Here is a 17047-nt window from a genome sequence, read left to right as displayed (position 1 = left end):
TTCTCCCGGTAACTTTCGCGTTTATTCGTATTTTTTTTTACTTTGCCTCCTTGATTTTGTTTTTATTAAGGCGCAGCCTTTTGGCGGTGGTCTCTGGGCTGAGCCACGTCGTCGTCAACCGAGTGAACGATGGCAAGACCGAATAGTAAAAAAAAGGGAGGAGAGTGTCGCGAAATTGTGAGGGGAGGGTAGTTCGCCCTTTCGGTGCGCCCGCACTCCGATATTGCCTGGTGGGGAAGGGGCGGGGGGGGGGGGGGGGGGGGGGAGGCGGGCAGTATGCTGTGCCCGCACGAGACGCTGGCGAAAACGAGAGGGGGGCGTGCGCGTAACGATGGTGTGCTTCCCTGCCTAAGACACGGGTCGCGGTCCCTACCTGAGGCACTTCGCGCCGCCGATGCAGAGGCACAATATCGCTGTCTCAGCGCACTTCTGCTGCGCCCAAATATCGCATTAGGGAGCATCGTAATCGCCAGTTAATTTTTTTCACCGTCTTTGCTACGCTCGGTTTAAGCTCTTGCATTCTCATTTCGCTCCTCCCCAATCTCAAACTGCTCAGTTGTTGATATAGTTGAAATCGTTATCCGTAAACTTTTATAGACAACGGCTGAAGAAATACTATAGGGATGGCAGTCCTAACACCCAATACAAAGGCTAGACGAGAGCCGTACACTTTAGCGTGCTCTTATATGTTCTCGTGATGGGATTTCTGGCACGAAATAAAAGCAACAGGCCACTGTTTTTATTTCGAGAGAATATTTTAATCGTTTTCGCATAGACGCACAGAGAAAAGAACGCGCCTTGCATAACCGCTTTCACACGCCGATTTAGGTTATTCACAAATATTTAATAGTAGCTACTGATCTCCCGTACTCAACCAAACCGAAGACCGTTAAGTGATACACCGGAGAAGTTTGATTGAAGAGGTATGCCGATGGAATTATGTACAAAAAAAAAATGTCACTCGTCAACGTTAATAATTTACGGTTAAACGCCAGTTTAGTGGCGCCTCACAATGATCTAAAGCGTGTGGGGACCGCATTAGCGCACCTCGCCGCGAGCTCTCTCCCTGTCCTCCTCGCCCGCCGAGCGGCCACCGGCCGCGAAGCTTGGGGACCTGGTCGCCCGAAAGATGGCGTGAGGAGACACGGGTCGGTGGGGCGGTGGTGCCTGGGACTCAGGACTCAGGAGGGTTTGGTTCGTGCTCTGGGAAGGTGTATCGTGGCTAACCTTCATGTGAGCATAATTCTCGTACATGACCGCAGTGTGCCTCATTCCTTGGCATGCCGTAGAGAGCAGGACCACAACCTTCATTTGCAAGCTTGTATTATCGTACAGAATGTTATTTCCCGTGTAAGCAGTTCATTGCCAAATTTCACAATACATTGACTTGCCTCCAGGACTGCGGTGCTGAGGTGGGATCGGGACGTTGACATGTTCGATCTACGCGTCCAGCTACGGTGCCGTACGTCGAAGCAAACGACAGAGTGCAGGCAGGCGCTGCCGACGCGGCCGCCAATGAAGTACACCAGCTCGTCCAGCAACGCCACGCCGTGATAGGCCCTGTGCATTGTCGGCGATTCCTCAGTTAGTTTAACCGCATGTCAAACTTGGTGGAGCGCAACACGGTACCCTGGGAAATGCGAGATTAGTGAAATATTTATTAAAATCTTTATAAAGTGTGACACCTGCTGCGTATATTATGCGTTCCTTTTTGTTTGGTTTCCACACAATATGGACCCGGGCCGTTTGAGAAATTACGCTTTTGACATTTTGATCAGCAGTACAGTACAGTGCGCGTATAGTTGGTATTCATTAAAACGTTCAGCTGTCAATTTCTTCGCTTGACAACACTGGAAACAGCCAGCGACATGGGCGCTGCGCCACGGACATGTCGCGGCTTGTGCCACTGCGACAGCACGCCGAATATGATGATGAATAAACTTTATTGGAGACCAGGTGCTGATGTTAGGGCACCCGCCCGGTGGGAGGCTTCCTTAGTCCGGGATGCCTTGGGCTATGCTGGCCATCCGTGCCCTCTCCACCAATCGTCGCTGGTGTGGAAGGTCGGAGCTGGTCAGCAGCTCCACCCACTGCTCATAAGTAGGGTTGGGGTTAGGGGTGAGGGAAGGGGATTGCTGGCACTCCCATACAATGTGGTACAGGGTGCCTGGGTGGGGGCACCCTGTACCACATTGTACAAAAAAAAAAAAAAAAAAACGGCGTGTGTCGTCTGCTCCGTTTCAACCCGATTCTCAACGGTAGTGTCAACGAATATATTATTAATTGCGCTCACATTGAACTCAAGGCATCACTTTGCGTTCGGTGGGGTAGAGTTGGTAGAGTTTGGAACGCCGAACACAAATCATGTGCTTGGTACGAGTTGCGCTTTTGATTTCCATTAGCCGCTCACGACCCTATTCGCTGATCGCCGTCACGTGCACAAAAAGCATCCACGCACCGCAGAGAAGCCGGCGATGCGGCTGCAACGCCGCTACTGCCCTCTGCTGTCGGCGTATTTCGTACATTTTGCGCAGCTGCCATGTCGCATTCGTAGTTCGTAGCGCGAGAGCGACAAGCCGCAACACGCTAGTACATGAATAGTATCTTTTTGCACAACTTCAGTACGCGGTCAAGCCGACAGCCCTGAAGGCCTAGAATTTGTTTTGGTCTTCCATTTTCGCTGTTGTCGGTTATTAGCAGCTGACTGTTCCTTTTGTTCGAATGCTTACATGAGAAGCTGACGCCTAGCTCTATTTTGCACAGCCATATCTTCCCGATATTCGGATATGCGTTAGAGGAAAACTGCACTCAAGAGGAGGTGGAGGAGTAAGGGGACGAGGGGAAAACTTTGTTTAAAAATTAAATCGATCTGGTTAGTGGGCCGGGTCCTCAGTCCAGGACAAGAGAGTAAAAGTAATTTTCTTAAAATCATAGAACGCCATCCCGAGTAGAATAAGATTTGTTCTTCGCGCCTGGAAGGGTTGAAACACGCCGTGTGGCAAGAGAGAGACCTGCAATTTTTGAATACCCTTATACACTGCATGGTTCACCCCTCCCCAGGCTAACCAGATCGATTTATTTGTTAAACAAAGTTTTCCCCTCCTCCACTTAATCTTCCTCCTCCTCTTGAGTGCAGTTTTCCTATAACGCATATCCGAATATCAGATGGCTGTGCAAAATGTTCCGAAATATCCCTCCACGTCTTAACAAACATATATGTGTTACTATAAATTTAACGAAGACGTGACTCGTTTTGATCAATAAACCTCCATACTGGTTACATGCCTGGTCACATCACTTTAGGTTGTCAAGGCACGAAAGTCTGCCGACATGCACTATAGACTGCAAAAACTGTAGGTTGAGTTCCAAATAACCCAGTGTGTATATACGCGCGTGCTGATTCTATACCAGGTATCTAACCAGTATGGAGGTTTATTGAGCAAAACGAGTTTATAGTTTGAGCGAGTTTGAGCAAAACAAATTTATAGTAACACATATATGTTTGTTAAGACCTGGAGGGACATTTCGGAACATTTTGCACAGCCATATCATCCCGATATTAGGATATGCGTTATAGAAAAACACCCCTAATAATAAAGCAAAACGCGCGTTACAAAACAAAATAAAAAAGCAGCGACGTCGGGGCACGCTCGCGCGGTGCGCACTAATTTCAGGGACCTTAGTGCGCACGACTCCTTCAAGCCCGACGGTTGGCTTTCCCACGCTCCTTTTGATGCTCGGCGGTCAAGATGGCGGACCTATGCGCAACTCTGCTCCCGTAGGGAGCATATACAGTAACTCTAGCTTGTACGGGCAAGTACCGCCATCCCGCGTAGCCCGACGTAACCAGTGACGGCGCACCACGGCCTCCGCGATCGGCTGCCGGCGGCGCGCCGTTGCCAGCAGCCGATCGCGGAGGCCGTGGGCTCACTCACATGGCTGCCTGAATGCGTGCCTCGCCATACAACCTATTCGCCGCGAGATCGACATGTAGGTGGCGACAGCGTCACGCTGCTAGTGTGGATGTTCCGCTGAGCGGCCCGGGAGAATGCACACTGCGGGCGCGCTTCCTCCCTTTTTCGCGCTGTGCGTGCGCATGAAAGGCGCAGACAAGAGTGGTATGCTGTAGTTCGGTTCCTCAACGTTCAATGTACTGCATGGCGGCATCTTCTGGTGGCTGCTGGAGTGAAGAAAGCTTGCCATTGCGTGTGCGCGGAGCTCGGACAGGGTAGGACCGGTCGTCGTTCTGCACGGGCCAGGTTCACTCTCTGACGCCACCACCCACGAGGAGCGCTTCCCTCTGACCAGTGCTAGCCGTGAGCGGTGATAGGCCGGACATAGGAGTGTTTGACGAGGTGCAATATCACCACAGGCAGTTACGTCGTTGCAGAAAAAGACCTGCGCTAATATTCTGAATCTCAGGCCTGGAAAACGAAATGTACGCGACAAGATGCACTGCAACCCTTCGGTCGAACTTTCTGTGTGAGTACGTAACTGCCTGCGCTGATAATTTATCGCGTCAAATAGCGCCTCTGTCTCCCGTGTCACCGTTGGTGTCTGGCACTGCAGAACAGAAGCGCCCCTCGCAGATGGTGGCGTCTGCAAATTTCAGTGCCTAGACGGCGACCGGACACAGCCTGTATGAGATGCGCGAACGCGAATGGCAAGCTATCTCCAATCCAGCAGCTATCAGCAGATGTCGGCAGCATGCTCCGAAGCACCGCTCTCGCTTGAACTAGACAAGCCTTAAGCGCACTGTACTTACGCAGCCTCTACAGCTCGGGACCTTGAGTGCTGGTGAGCGGGATGCAGGTTGCCATTACTGTCATGGTTTACCTGTTTGTTGTTAAGTGCTTAAGACGCGTTTGAAATCTTAAGGGAGGCTCTTGAATGTAGGCGTTGGGCAACCATTGTTACCTAGGCTGGTAAATGTACTGAAGCGATAAGCCGTGGCCTCTGTTTACAGCGATCTAAAAGTTCCGGGCCTACGCGTTGTCTTGTATATTTGTGAGAAACATACCCCGTCAATCTCCGTTGGTGTCGGAAAGCAAAATACGTTAGCAAAGCAGCGCTGCATTTTACGTTTTATAGCCTAGGCCTCCAAAGGATGTAGCTTACTGGACAGACACTTTTTTAAGCGAGTGGAACGTTTAGCGGGTGTTCGGGCAGCCCATCCTCGCGGCTCTTCTCTCCGCTGCTGGCATGACCACTTCGGTCCCTGCCAAGGTGACACGACTCCTTAAAGGAGCCATGAAGAGAAAACACAAGTTTGGTTCATTCGAAAGATTGCCTCGTTAGAACCATAACGACACCACTTATAACGCAAACTTCGCTCAAATAAGCTACATAATTAGGAAAAAAGGAAATGACCATGCGACCCACCAGCTCATTTTCCGCAACAGAACCTCTGATGTCACTCGAGAATGCTCTGCGATTGGCGGAGGCCGGCAAAAGCAAACGCATGTTAGGCAGGGCTTACAGTTTGCATAGCGAGCTAAATGCCCGTGAAACATACTGCACATTCTTTTTATGACAAAGAACGGTGGAGTAAACGGTTGAAGTTCTGAACGAACTCGCAAGCATGTGCGCCAATGCGTACGAAACTAGCGCCGGCCGAGCTCGACATCTCGCCGTCGCGCAGACGAATTTTCGGGTTCGAGGCTCTTCGGGGCCAACGAACCATTCCAGCACGCACAGCCGCTACCTTGCTTCGTATCGTAATCCCTTCACAGGAGGTTGGCCGTCATATCGCCAACCAGCAAAGGTAAAAATAGAAACGAGGGGAGTAAGGAACAGCAAAAAGCGACGAGATAGTGCCAGTCGTCGCGTAAGTTTCGAATGGTGTTGGCTTGCTGCTGTCGTTACGAGCTCGTTTCCAGTTTACAACCACTGAAAACTTCAGTTTGTTCGAGTACTTTACAATGAAATGTCGTTGCTGCGTTTTGAAATGCCCATGTAGTACGGGCAAATCGTCGAGGGAGTGCGACATCCCCGCCGGTAAGGAGATCTCCTTTCATGTGCTGCCCAACGACGAACCTAGGCGAAGCAAGTGGCTACGTTTTGTGAACTTTGCAAACGGAGGAGAAAGAGAGCTAAAGGAAGTACGAGTGTGCTCGCTTCATTTCCGAGGAAGTGATTACGGCAGGGACCCTTACGTTAGCTCACTCCTGGGACATGCTGGCGCTCGTCGCCGACTTCGTCAAATCGCCTTCAAAGCGCTCTGACCTTGGGGAAAAAAAATGCCGTAGACACCGCGCATTGACGCTCGTATCTTTCTGGTCGAAGCAGAGAGCTCGCGCGAACGGCTTTCCATACACGACACCTGCCAACTGGCATAAGCGATACTGCTACTGAAATTGAACTATTATTAACCGTAATAAAAATACGGCACATACGTACCAGTCTGTATTCGTCCGTCGCGACGGGGCTGACGAGGCAGCGGTGCCCACGGCAGGGCGTTCGTCTGTTGTGGCTATCGCGGAATGGTCGCTTTCCCGTCCACCGCGTATCCCACAACTCTTGCCGCTCGTGCACTTAGAAGCATTGAGCGTTCAAGCGGTGTGAGGTTGTTAAATGCAAGCCCGAGCTCCTCGGCGAGAGTTTTGTTCTGCGGATCAGGCGATTCCATGACTAGGGCTGTGGGTGCACTAGGTTTTACTAGTATTTTTAAAATGGCCGCCGTCTCGGTCGACTCCCGCGTGTGGGTGCTATATGGAGTCGACATACTAAGTATCTGTTTCATGGACCGGCTCGTATGACGCCATGGTTCACGTCACGGAATGTGCAATTTTAGCGGGAGATTTAAAAATTTGGCTTAAATTGCCTTATTTCTCAGGGAATAAAGCATCATTTGCTTCCGGGAAAGCGCTTGGGGTACTATGAAACACCTAATCTTTCGAATAAGACAAACTTTTGTTTTCTCTTCATGGCTGCTTTAAAAACACGCGGAGCAAGGGCGCGCGTGAATGGTGCGGCGCGTTGCGACTCGTGAGGCCTTTCTCCTCTCTGCATCTGTCCTCGCTGTGATTCACACCGCCAAGTGCGCCCGACCACCCTGTCTCCAGGTCTTGCTTTCGCTTCAGCTGCTTCTCAGTTCCCAACCAGACTTGGATATAGAACCGAGCGCCTCGTTTCTCCACGCATTATGGTTCTCGCCGGGAGGTCAAGAAGAGACCGAAATGCTGCTGCCATTTAGATTTAAAAATTTGGCTTAAATTGCCTTATTTCTCAGGGAATAAAGCATCATTTCATACTAATATATACTAGAGGGAAATCTGGCGCTGCATTCGCGGGCTGCCGTGGGCGGCGCCATTGCAGCTAGCGACGTTCCTCGCCTCCTTGGCTTGGTTAGCCACATGCTTCTTTTTCGTCTTGAAGCGGGTAACATTGTTTTTTTTGTTCATCTTCCATGAAGCTTCTAAATAATCCCTGACAAATAAATCTTTCGGGAGCTTTATTTTATAATAACAGAACAAATTTGATTAATGTTCTGAAGTAATATTATTGCTTTTTTGCAGCTAAAGCCAACTTTTCAGCCTGTTCGTGAGCCATGTCAAGGACAAGTGGAACGTGCCTGCCCGGTACATGACGGCACGCTCGCTGAAGCGCGGCTCCCCTAGGCAGTGGAGCCAGATTTCCCTCTAGTGTATATTAGCATGAAACTCTATGATTTAGACAGGCGATGTTGTAGAGCGAGAGCTTCAGGTTCAAACCTAGACAACGACTCGTTCCTCGTAGCGTCAATACGGTCTTCAAGCTCAGCCAGGGTCAAACCAGCGTCCAATGCGGTTGTGCAGGGGTAAAAACCGAGCGCTCGCTCGACGAACTTAGTTTAATCACGTTCAGCCACGGCAAAAAAGTTTCGTGTCGGCCCTGGAATAATACCAAGCATGTCACAGAAAAGAAACAAAAACTGCATGTTTTGATTTTTAGGTGCTACTCACTTTTTTATGCCTGCAGATATTCCGAGCATAGAGCTTCAAACTAATATATACTAGAGGGAAATCTGTCGCTGCAGTCTCGGGCCGCCGTGGGCGGCGCCACTGCCGCTAGCGACGATCCTCGCCTACTTGGCTTAGCTAGCACTATGCCTTCTTTTTGTCTCGAAGCCAAAAGCAACAAAAAAAAGGGTAACATTTTTTTCTTGTTCATCGTCCATGAAGCGTCTACATAATCACTGACAAATTAATGTTTTTGGAGCTTCAAGTTTATAATACCAAAACAAATTTGATGAACCTTCTACAGTGATACTGTTGCTTTTTTGCAGCCAGAGCAAACTTGTCAGCCTGTTTATGAGCCATGCCAAGGACAAGTGGAACGTGCCTTCCCGCTACATGACGGAACCAACGGAACGCTCGCCGAAGCGCGGCTCCCATAGACAGTGGCGCAGATGTTCCTCTAGTATGTACTAATAGGAAAGTGTACGATTCCGAGCCCTGATTAAAGCCCCAAAACAGGAGTCGGGAGAGTTACGGATACTGGCCTGGGAAATGTGTCCGGACAGGGGTGCACCCTCCAGCGGCCAGCGCGGCAGTCGTAGGTCGTGAGACTGTTGGTGGCCTCGCCCTTCGTGCCAGTGACGCCGCCGAACACGAACAAGATGTCCGCGGGAACGCGGGGCCTCAGCCACCGGTGGTCGGACACATTCAAGGGGGCGAGGCTGCCTCTGTCGACCATCCGATAGGCCAGCGTCTGTAATTGCATGTGTGGTCATGTGAGAGCGTTTCGATATTCTAAGAAAAAAGTTTCATTTTCGCGTCAGAAGTTGATGCCGCTGGGGCTTACCTACCGACGTTAGTTTGTATCTTTCCGATTGGAATAATTACTAGCAACGCTTGTACACCCGAAATAATAGTAAAAAAAAAAATTCCCCCGCACCTCCCCGAAGGGAATCGTGCAGAAATGCGAATGCATTGGGTGCACCGATGAGTGTGTTGCGAGTAATGGCGTAATTAATGACGAGAGTGTGAACGTAATCATTTATTCATCAGCACCTGTTTGTGTTATCGTTGTACCTGACGGCCACAATCACTGCCTTGTGATCGCTAAAGTGCACGGTCAAAGGGTCTTTGAGAAGCATACGCGCGTCACAGTTTCGCGTAAAGACCAGATCAATGCAACTCCCGTGAATGGTAGTGGGGCACGTGTCGAAGCCGGCAGAGAGACAATGCATAGAGTGCCTGGTCTGCATGTACTCGACCAGCCACTCGCCACTCTTCTTGCGCACGTCAACGTTGAAGTCGCCAACCAAGACTATGGGGTCAGAGGGTTTGGAAGAGCACGCGCACACTTTCCATAGCCGCGTCCAGCTGCACGGCAACGGCGTCTCGAGCGAGGTTGGGCGCGAGGTACACGGTCACCACAAAGACTCCGTCTCCGGTGTAGGCAAGGGTGTACAAGTCCTTGTACGGAGACGTGTCTCGAATGGGAGACGTGACAACGGCGTGCGATATCAAGTTTCCCATAGACGTTAGACACGAGACTAACACCGCAGTACTCGCCGTCCTTGCCGCTTCGAGCAAACTAGTACAGGTCGCTTCAAGCGCATGCGTTCGGCATTGAGCGCGGAGAGATAACACCTGCGGGCGCACGCCAGCGGAGCACGACAACCCCCAGCTAATAAATGCATTCGCATTTACGACGACGACGACGACGAAGGCGGAACTACGAGGCGCTCGCTCACGTGCGCTCGCGCTGGAGGAATGCAGGCGCACGCCGCTCGATGGACGCAAGACAACCCCCGACTAATAAATGCATTCGCATTTAAAAAAAAAAAAACAGTGGAAGAATGTAGCTCCTCTCTATTGTCCTGTTCTTTTTCTCGGCCCGCTGCCTTTTCCTACCCCGAAGACGACGATCCAGTTGAAAGAGACGTGAGCTCGCGCATCGAAACATTGAAGGCGCTGTTTGGACACTTGAGCTTCGCTTTTCAGTACTCGTTGCGCAACAAGGCTATTCGAATGTCAGTCTACGCATTTACTGTTTGATCGAGCCACGATGAAAATACCCTAAAGGAAGCAATCACACAATTCATAGCTTCTTCGGAAGTAATGCATAACTATTGGGCGTATAAAAGAAACATCAAACAACATCAGTATTAAGGAATGGTCTTATGATCATACCTTACCATGCATTTTTTTCAGGGCAAAGGCACGCTGATATGCAATAAATTTTTTTCCGAGCCAGAATTAAACCTCCTTTCTAAATCAAAGAGCGGCTGCCTTTTGCAGCCTTACGACGACATGTTGCTACGCAACAGGAATCTTAACTGTGGCTACCTTCAGGAAATGAAGTCCGAATCGTAGCCAATGAGCTATATTATCAGCCATGCATGGTTCTCAAAAATAACGTAGGGAAATTCATGTCTTGGTTCCTTTTTTCCGGCCCGAGCCGACACAAATATTAAAAAAAAAGAAATTTTCTTTTTGTTCCCTACTCTCGGAGATCACCAGCAAACCGTGCGACGGGCTATAGCCGTGTGCCCCAATAGGCCGGGTGTCACTCACCTCATAAATTAGCTCCATATGTTTGTGGCTGTCTCCGTCTGCTCGCACCTCTGGGTGGGAGATCACTTCCTCGAAGTCCCTGAAAATCAACACCAAATGTATGCCTCACGATGATAAAGTAATGAAGAATGCACTACCCGAAGTTGAGAAAAAGCAATGAAAAGATGGCTCTCTTTCCTTTCAACTGATTTTTGGGCAACAAATTCAAGCGACTTTTCGCGAATCAGCTTAGGCCTCGCCACCCTCCTTACCCCCCCTCCCCCCCACCTTCCCCCCCCCTTCCCCCCCCCTCCCGGTCCTCCCGTACATTAAGGAAGAGCTGTTGCCAGCTTGAGGCTTAGACTGTGCACGCTATATATTGCACTTTAAAATCCGTCGAACAATGCTTCGCCTCGATCGGCCTTATATATTCAGTTCTTTTGGCTGTAGCAAGAACAAGAGTTGACATCGGAAGGCTGGACGTGGCATTCTGGCCTGTCACCTGATGGTGCAAAGTGGAGTGAAGCGCACGAGCTGGAGGAGGTGGGCCAGGTGGACTTTCCGGAACGTGTAGCGCTCCTTAATCCACTCGATGATTGCCCGAAAAGCGCCTTTGACTTCGTTGGTCACCTGGAGTTCGTCGTCATGCAGCAGTTGTTGGAGTTCTTCGACCGTGAGTGTCGCGAACTCAGGGCTGCACTTCCGCACCTACCGCAGAACGTAGCAGAGAACGCTACATGTCACGTCTAAACAAGTTTTGAGCAAGTCAGTAAAAGGGTAAATGATCTTGGACACTAATTTTACATCTAACCGTGAAATCGAATATGTCCCGTTTGAAAGGCGTGATTCGCGGATCAAGTGCTGTATAAAGTGCCTTCAGGTGCGGCTGCTATGCAAGTTATCGACAGTTGGCGTTTTCTGCGACAGTGCACTGGACTGCGGCCAATCGTCAAAGGTGTCACGGACGCATCGGGTTCAAATACTTGCTTACAGTTTGGCTGTAATGTTTCGGAAGTTCATCGGTATGGTTGAATTTGTTTTTATAATATTAGTGTGTGGGATTGGCGCTTCAATCGTAAACCAAAATCTGGGGCCGATTTTAGGTATAATTTGCATTTTTTGCGAAACGTTACGCTGATTTCAGCAATAAATCAGCTCACCCTACTACGGCCTCCAAGTGAATAATATGTGAGGCATTGCATAATATGAGTTTATAAAATACAGTAGACCCTTATTATAAAAAAAAAGACTATTAGAAAATGTGCGGTATTCGAAACCTAGCGAAATCTCACTGAAGTGCATAGAGCGTAAAGGGCACCTGCTTTCCCGAAGTGTCGCTTATAACAATTAGAGATTCCTGTACTGTTACAGAGATCCCTGTACTGAGAACTTCATTATGCTAGGATTCACTGTATGTGCAAGGGTTAAATACGGGTCGACACAAAGTCATTCCTGAGTTGGCAGTTGCTTAACTTTATTTAGTCCGGCTGCTGCCATGCTTCCCAATCTTCCTGTGTAATTCGTTGTTGCTGCGCCACTTTCGGTTCTTACCTTCTCGAAGTGTAGAAGCAGGCATCCGAAAGCAGCGTTGAAAAGACTGCTGTATCTTCTGCACAAGGCGAAACGGTACATGGCGATGGAATTTTCTGGTTGTAAAGTCCTTTTTAGCAGCCGGAGGCAGTGATCGCGAATTACATCGATCTGCGGAGATTGAGGAGGAGGAGAACACCAGCCTTGTAATGTCGGCAAAAAAAAAAAAAAATAGCTGCAACAAAACAAGTGGTCAGCATCACTGTTTCTTGATCACAAAAAGATACACACAACAATGCCTTGTATCTCTTATGTGTATACCAGGGTGCGCCCAGGCCTTTGGAGAGCTTTACTGTTTCTTTTAAGCTATGCACGTAGTTTGACTGTGCATCTTTTTAAAGTACGTATATCGCCTTTCTTTATACATACCTGTTCCTTCTTTCGTCGTTTAATTTCGCGCAAGATCTCAACGAAACGCAACAAATAAAGCGGGACAGAATTCTTTTTTTCTGCGTTGAAGCTTTTGCCTTTTATCTCGGTGGACACCTTTTCTATCTAACTTTGAAGGGAGTCTAATTGAAAAGAACACCGTGCGATGGTTGTCCTCTCGTCTCTAAGGTATGTTCCCAACGCAAAAAGGCCCAATTAGGACGAAGCTGTGTTGTTTCCACGTTGTGCATCGCTACTTACGTTCAGCGTCTCTGACATGCCAAGGACGTCGAAGACATTGTGCTCTCTAACGAGGTCACGGAGGTTGACGTGGTAGGCGAAGTCAATGAGCAGCTGCAACATGTCTGGTTTGATGTCGTTGATCACAATTTCGCTGGGAAGGGATCGCCCCTTCACGTGCGGCCGTTCCTGCCGAAGCAGAGGCGTTTCGAAGCTCGCCCTGGCAGTGGAGGCAGAATCGAGCTGCCGTGTGGCGCTGGAGCACCGCTCCCGAAAGCCCAAGTACCTGCACAGTTTTGCGAAGAAAGCGTGGCGGAAGCTACTCAGTTTGTTACTGGAGCGGATGGCTATAGCTGATTCATTAAACTGTAGCACAAGTCATACGGTTTATACGTTATTGCTACACTCGAAAAATAAGGAAAGCGAAAGCTGCACGTACCCTGTCAACTCCCATTATGCCATTGTCACAGCTTCGAATAAATTACAGCAGTAAAATGACCTTTTGGTAAAATAAGGTTCTTGCTTCTTTTTGGTCGTTAAAATAGTCGTACCTGCTACGGTTCTGATTATTCATCGACTCACGCACCTCAGTCAAAACATGTTTAAAATGCGTGATTGGAAGGCAGGGTCTCAAAGAGACCTAGTAAGTTTTTCTTGCCATCTTCAAAATCAGAATTGCTTTCCTTGCACAGTAAAAAAGAAATTGCAGAACTTACATTATGACGTCACAGTGTACCCCAGCCACATATCGCACCTCAGTCTACACCTATCAGAGAAGGTAGAAACTTGCACGAAATTTTTCTATCTTTCGTGGTCTGGGCATTGTATTCGCGCTTGTGTTATGCTGCTTGAGCTATATCGCCATGTCGCGGCTATTGACTGACTTCCTTTCAGTTACAGCAATAAACACACTCGATAGCCATTTAAAAAAAAAGAAACAAAAGCACAATGAAGCTGCAAGATCCATCTACTGCGAGGAACAAAGTACGCTGTGCTGCTCTGTGCAGGCGTTATCTAGCTTTTCAGTGCTCCAGGCAAGGCGGAATGATGGAATCTGTTTTGGCAGTATCAACCCACGCAGGCACGCACGGGCGTTGGAAACGGTCACCGCGAGTTCAGGCACATCACACAATTAACGAAAGTTACCTGGCAGCTAGAACGAACCGGTGTGCCCAAAACTCGGTTCCATCGGCAGTCTTGAAGACTACGTCGCAGAGCTGCCGGGCTCGTCTCTGACGAAGCAAAGCGGGCATGGCGCGTGCCGCCACCACCGGCGAGAGCTCTTGCTGCCGAATGTCGACGGTGAAGAGCTGGCAGGCAGCAACACATTCCGAGTCATGTTCCCTTGGGCTCGACTGGACGTCGTCTATGGCGGTTGCGGGTACAGCCAGGCTGAACGAAACAAAAATGGAAGGGCCAGAAGAGGCGAGGCTTTAAATTAAATACTGCACGGGGCAGAAATGGGAGCCTTGGGCTGCTAAACGTCGACAGTAAACAATGGTCGAAGCTATTCTTTTAAATGCAGAGCATTTCAGTAACTCACGATGTCACCCGCGTTGGCGTCCGTAGTCCGCACGCTCACTGCGCATGCGCGTCGAGTCGAGGCGATAGCGAACTCTCTCGCGAGGGGCATTGGATTGGATTCCAACACTCTCTCGCGAGGGGCATTGGATTGGATTGGATTGGCTTGGATTGGATTGGATTGGATTATCTTGGCTTGGCTTGACTTGGATTTGGATTGGATTGGATTAAAGTGGATTGTGTTGGATTGTGTTGCGTCATAGCCGCGGCACGTTGCGTCATAGCCGCGGCAGACGCGCTGGGGCCGGCGCATGTGCTGTACTCTCTCTTCCGCGGTTTCCTCTCCTTCGGGCGCGCTGCGCATATAACCGGTGTGCCGTTCTCCGGCGAAGCAACATCCGCGCTTGGCTCAAACACCTAGAGTCCACGCCGCTTTACAAGTACGCCAACGTCGTCGACTGGGACCGGCTTACGCATCCCCTCAACGTATATAAGTGGCGGAGCGCGCGTTCGGAATTCAGTCAAGGGCGTCTTTGCTTGGCTTTCGCTTGACGTGACGCTTTGCTTGACTCGAGTAGATGCGACGCATTTACTCGAGTTCCCCCCGTGGGAAGATGCGGGCGGCTTTTTTATTTAGGGGCTTTGTCTTTTTACTTTGTTTGCTGTCTGTCAGTTGACGCAGTCTCGTCAGACAAAGGGGTCACCGAAGATGTCGCGATTTTTCCAGTTGTGAGTATCGTGCTCAGTTCTCTATCTACAATCTCTTCGCAACACACAATCAACTGAAAGAAACATGAACAGAGCCGCGTTTATCCCTTCCCTCGAATGGGTCATAGCAGAAGTTAGAGGAGCAGTAGCATTTTAGGTTCTGTGAAAGCATGACCCATGTGGCTCTGACCCGCCGCGGTGGCTCAGTGGATATATGGCGTTGGGCTGCTGAGCACAAGCACGCGGGTTGGATTCTCGACCGCGGTAGCTGCTTCTTTTTATTGAGGTGAAAAGCAAAAACGCCGGTGTGTTCGAGATTTCGGAACACGTTAAAGATCCTCAGGTGGTCAAATTTACGTCACTACGGCGCGCCTCATCGCCTGTGTAGCGTCGGCGCGTTAAACCCTAAATTCAATCGATGCAGCTATGGGAGCGATGATTGCGATAAATATGCGAAGCGGTAACAGCAATTCAGGTACAGTGCACATGGCTAATGCCAACGGTAAAGCTAGGAATGCCTCGTCACTTGCCTCATCTCCTGTGCCAATGCTCGCACGGTAGCTCTCCGTGTGCGCGTTGTTCGAAATGGCTTAAGCGCGCAGGCAACCGACCATCGACGTGACCAGAAGGGCGCGAGCCATGTAGCTCGTGCCGACAGCAGCGCCCTCGCCTTGGCTCTGTGCGGGTACTAACCCGAGTGGGTATTAGCCGTCTGTCAAGTCCCACGGCGTCACACATTTTACTGCGTAGTTTATTTTACGCATATTTCACGCATTTTACTGCGAAGATGCTTACTTTGGCCCCACACAGGCACGATCGTGTCCGCACCGCGAGAAAAAACAATGCGATGCAGTAGGATTTACCTTCCTAAAAGTGGGTGAAGCAATCCCACATCTTTTCGCGGTACTTACATCGCTTCGTCATAAAGGGTCATTGCCTCCATGATAAAGGCAAGCGTCCCCATTTTCCCGGAATTTTATTCACGTTAGGCCTGACGCTACGCTTTCAGGTCTAACAAATTGAACAGGCAACCGCAGCTTGACGTACGATGAGTTGGACGTTACATGTGAAACCATTCGGCGCAATGTTAGGGCTGCCCACAGTTACGCTTAACTACGGCCACAGCAGGTAAACGCTGATATCTATTTGCCGAGCTTACCAAAGAGATTTCTCGTTTCGTGTGACTCTTAATGGTGGCATAGTAGTACATATACCTAGAACAGACGTACCCCCCGAGGTGTATTGACCAACAATCACGCCCGCTTTTTTATTTTATGGATGATGAGGATGATAATAACTTTATTTTGCCCAAAACTGGTTGAAAGGAGGAATAGGAAGTGGGAGCCTTCCTGAATTCCTCCCCCTCAGATGGCGGCCTGTAGCCCTTGGGCGCGAACGGAATTTTCGGCCAGTTGGACGACTTTGACCTGTATTTCGGGGTCGGAGCTAAGCAAACGGGTCTCCCACTGCTCCGCACTGGTGATTTGTGAGCATGCTCGTATAGTCCGTGGCTAAGCATCACAATACGAAATCATGTCAGTGAGTGTCGCTCGGTGGGTGCACCACTTGCATTGGTCATTGTAAAGGTCGGGATAAATGTGATAAATACTGCAGGATTGGGGAAGGCATTAGGATGCAGCTGACGCCAGGCTACAGATTGACGTCAGCTGAGTGTGGGATATGCGCTGCGGGATATTTCTGGCGCTCCATGCGATAGCGCTGAGCGATGTCCCAGTAGGTCACCAGCCTGTTCCTAGCTCCCTGGTCCGAGACAGCAGCGTCGTCAGGGCAATCCTGGAAGCTGAATCCTCGGGCCGCCTCGTGTGCTAGCTCGTTGCCTGGGAGAGATGCATGGGCCGGTGTGCAGATTATTTGCACGTTACTCGTACGAGCGGCTTGGGCGGAGCGTAAGATGCGTAGGGAGGCATTAGAGATCCTGGCAATTTTGTAATTCCGGAGAGCTGTTTTAGAGTCGCTCACTATGATTTTAGCAGTTATGCAGGCGACAGACAGAGCAATAGCGGCCTCTTCTTCTTCCTCAGCGTAATTAGTGTAAATAGAGGCGGATGCCGGGGAGATAGCATCTAGTGCCACGATGGCCATGGCGCGCGTATGGTGGTAATCAGCGGCGTCAA

General features: G+C 49.8%; 1 protein-coding gene across 1 annotated transcript; it reads right to left on the bottom strand.

The window, feature by feature from the left end:
* Positions 1 to 8397: 8397 nt before the first annotated feature.
* LOC144175187 (kelch-like protein 10) lies at positions 8398 to 15876 on the bottom strand. Its single transcript, XM_077704291.1, has 7 exons — positions 15824 to 15876; positions 13830 to 14075; positions 12705 to 12969; positions 12036 to 12185; positions 10987 to 11192; positions 10506 to 10584; positions 8398 to 8691 (listed from the first exon to the last, which is right to left on the bottom strand). The coding sequence occupies exons 1-7, from the start codon at positions 15874 to 15876 to the stop codon at positions 8440 to 8442; spliced, it is 1251 nt and encodes a 416-aa protein (XP_077560417.1). The 3' UTR covers positions 8398 to 8439.
* Between the last annotated feature and the right edge of the window lie 1171 nt (positions 15877 to 17047).

Source organism: Haemaphysalis longicornis, unplaced genomic scaffold, assembly GCF_048455015.1.
Source record: "Haemaphysalis longicornis isolate Haplotype H1 unplaced genomic scaffold, Haemaphysalis longicornis Haplotype H1 scaffold_3, whole genome shotgun sequence".
NCBI lineage: Eukaryota > Metazoa > Arthropoda > Arachnida > Ixodida > Ixodidae > Haemaphysalis > Haemaphysalis longicornis.
The sequence above is the reverse complement of the archived record's forward strand: the minus strand, read 5'-3'. Positions and strand labels throughout refer to the sequence as shown.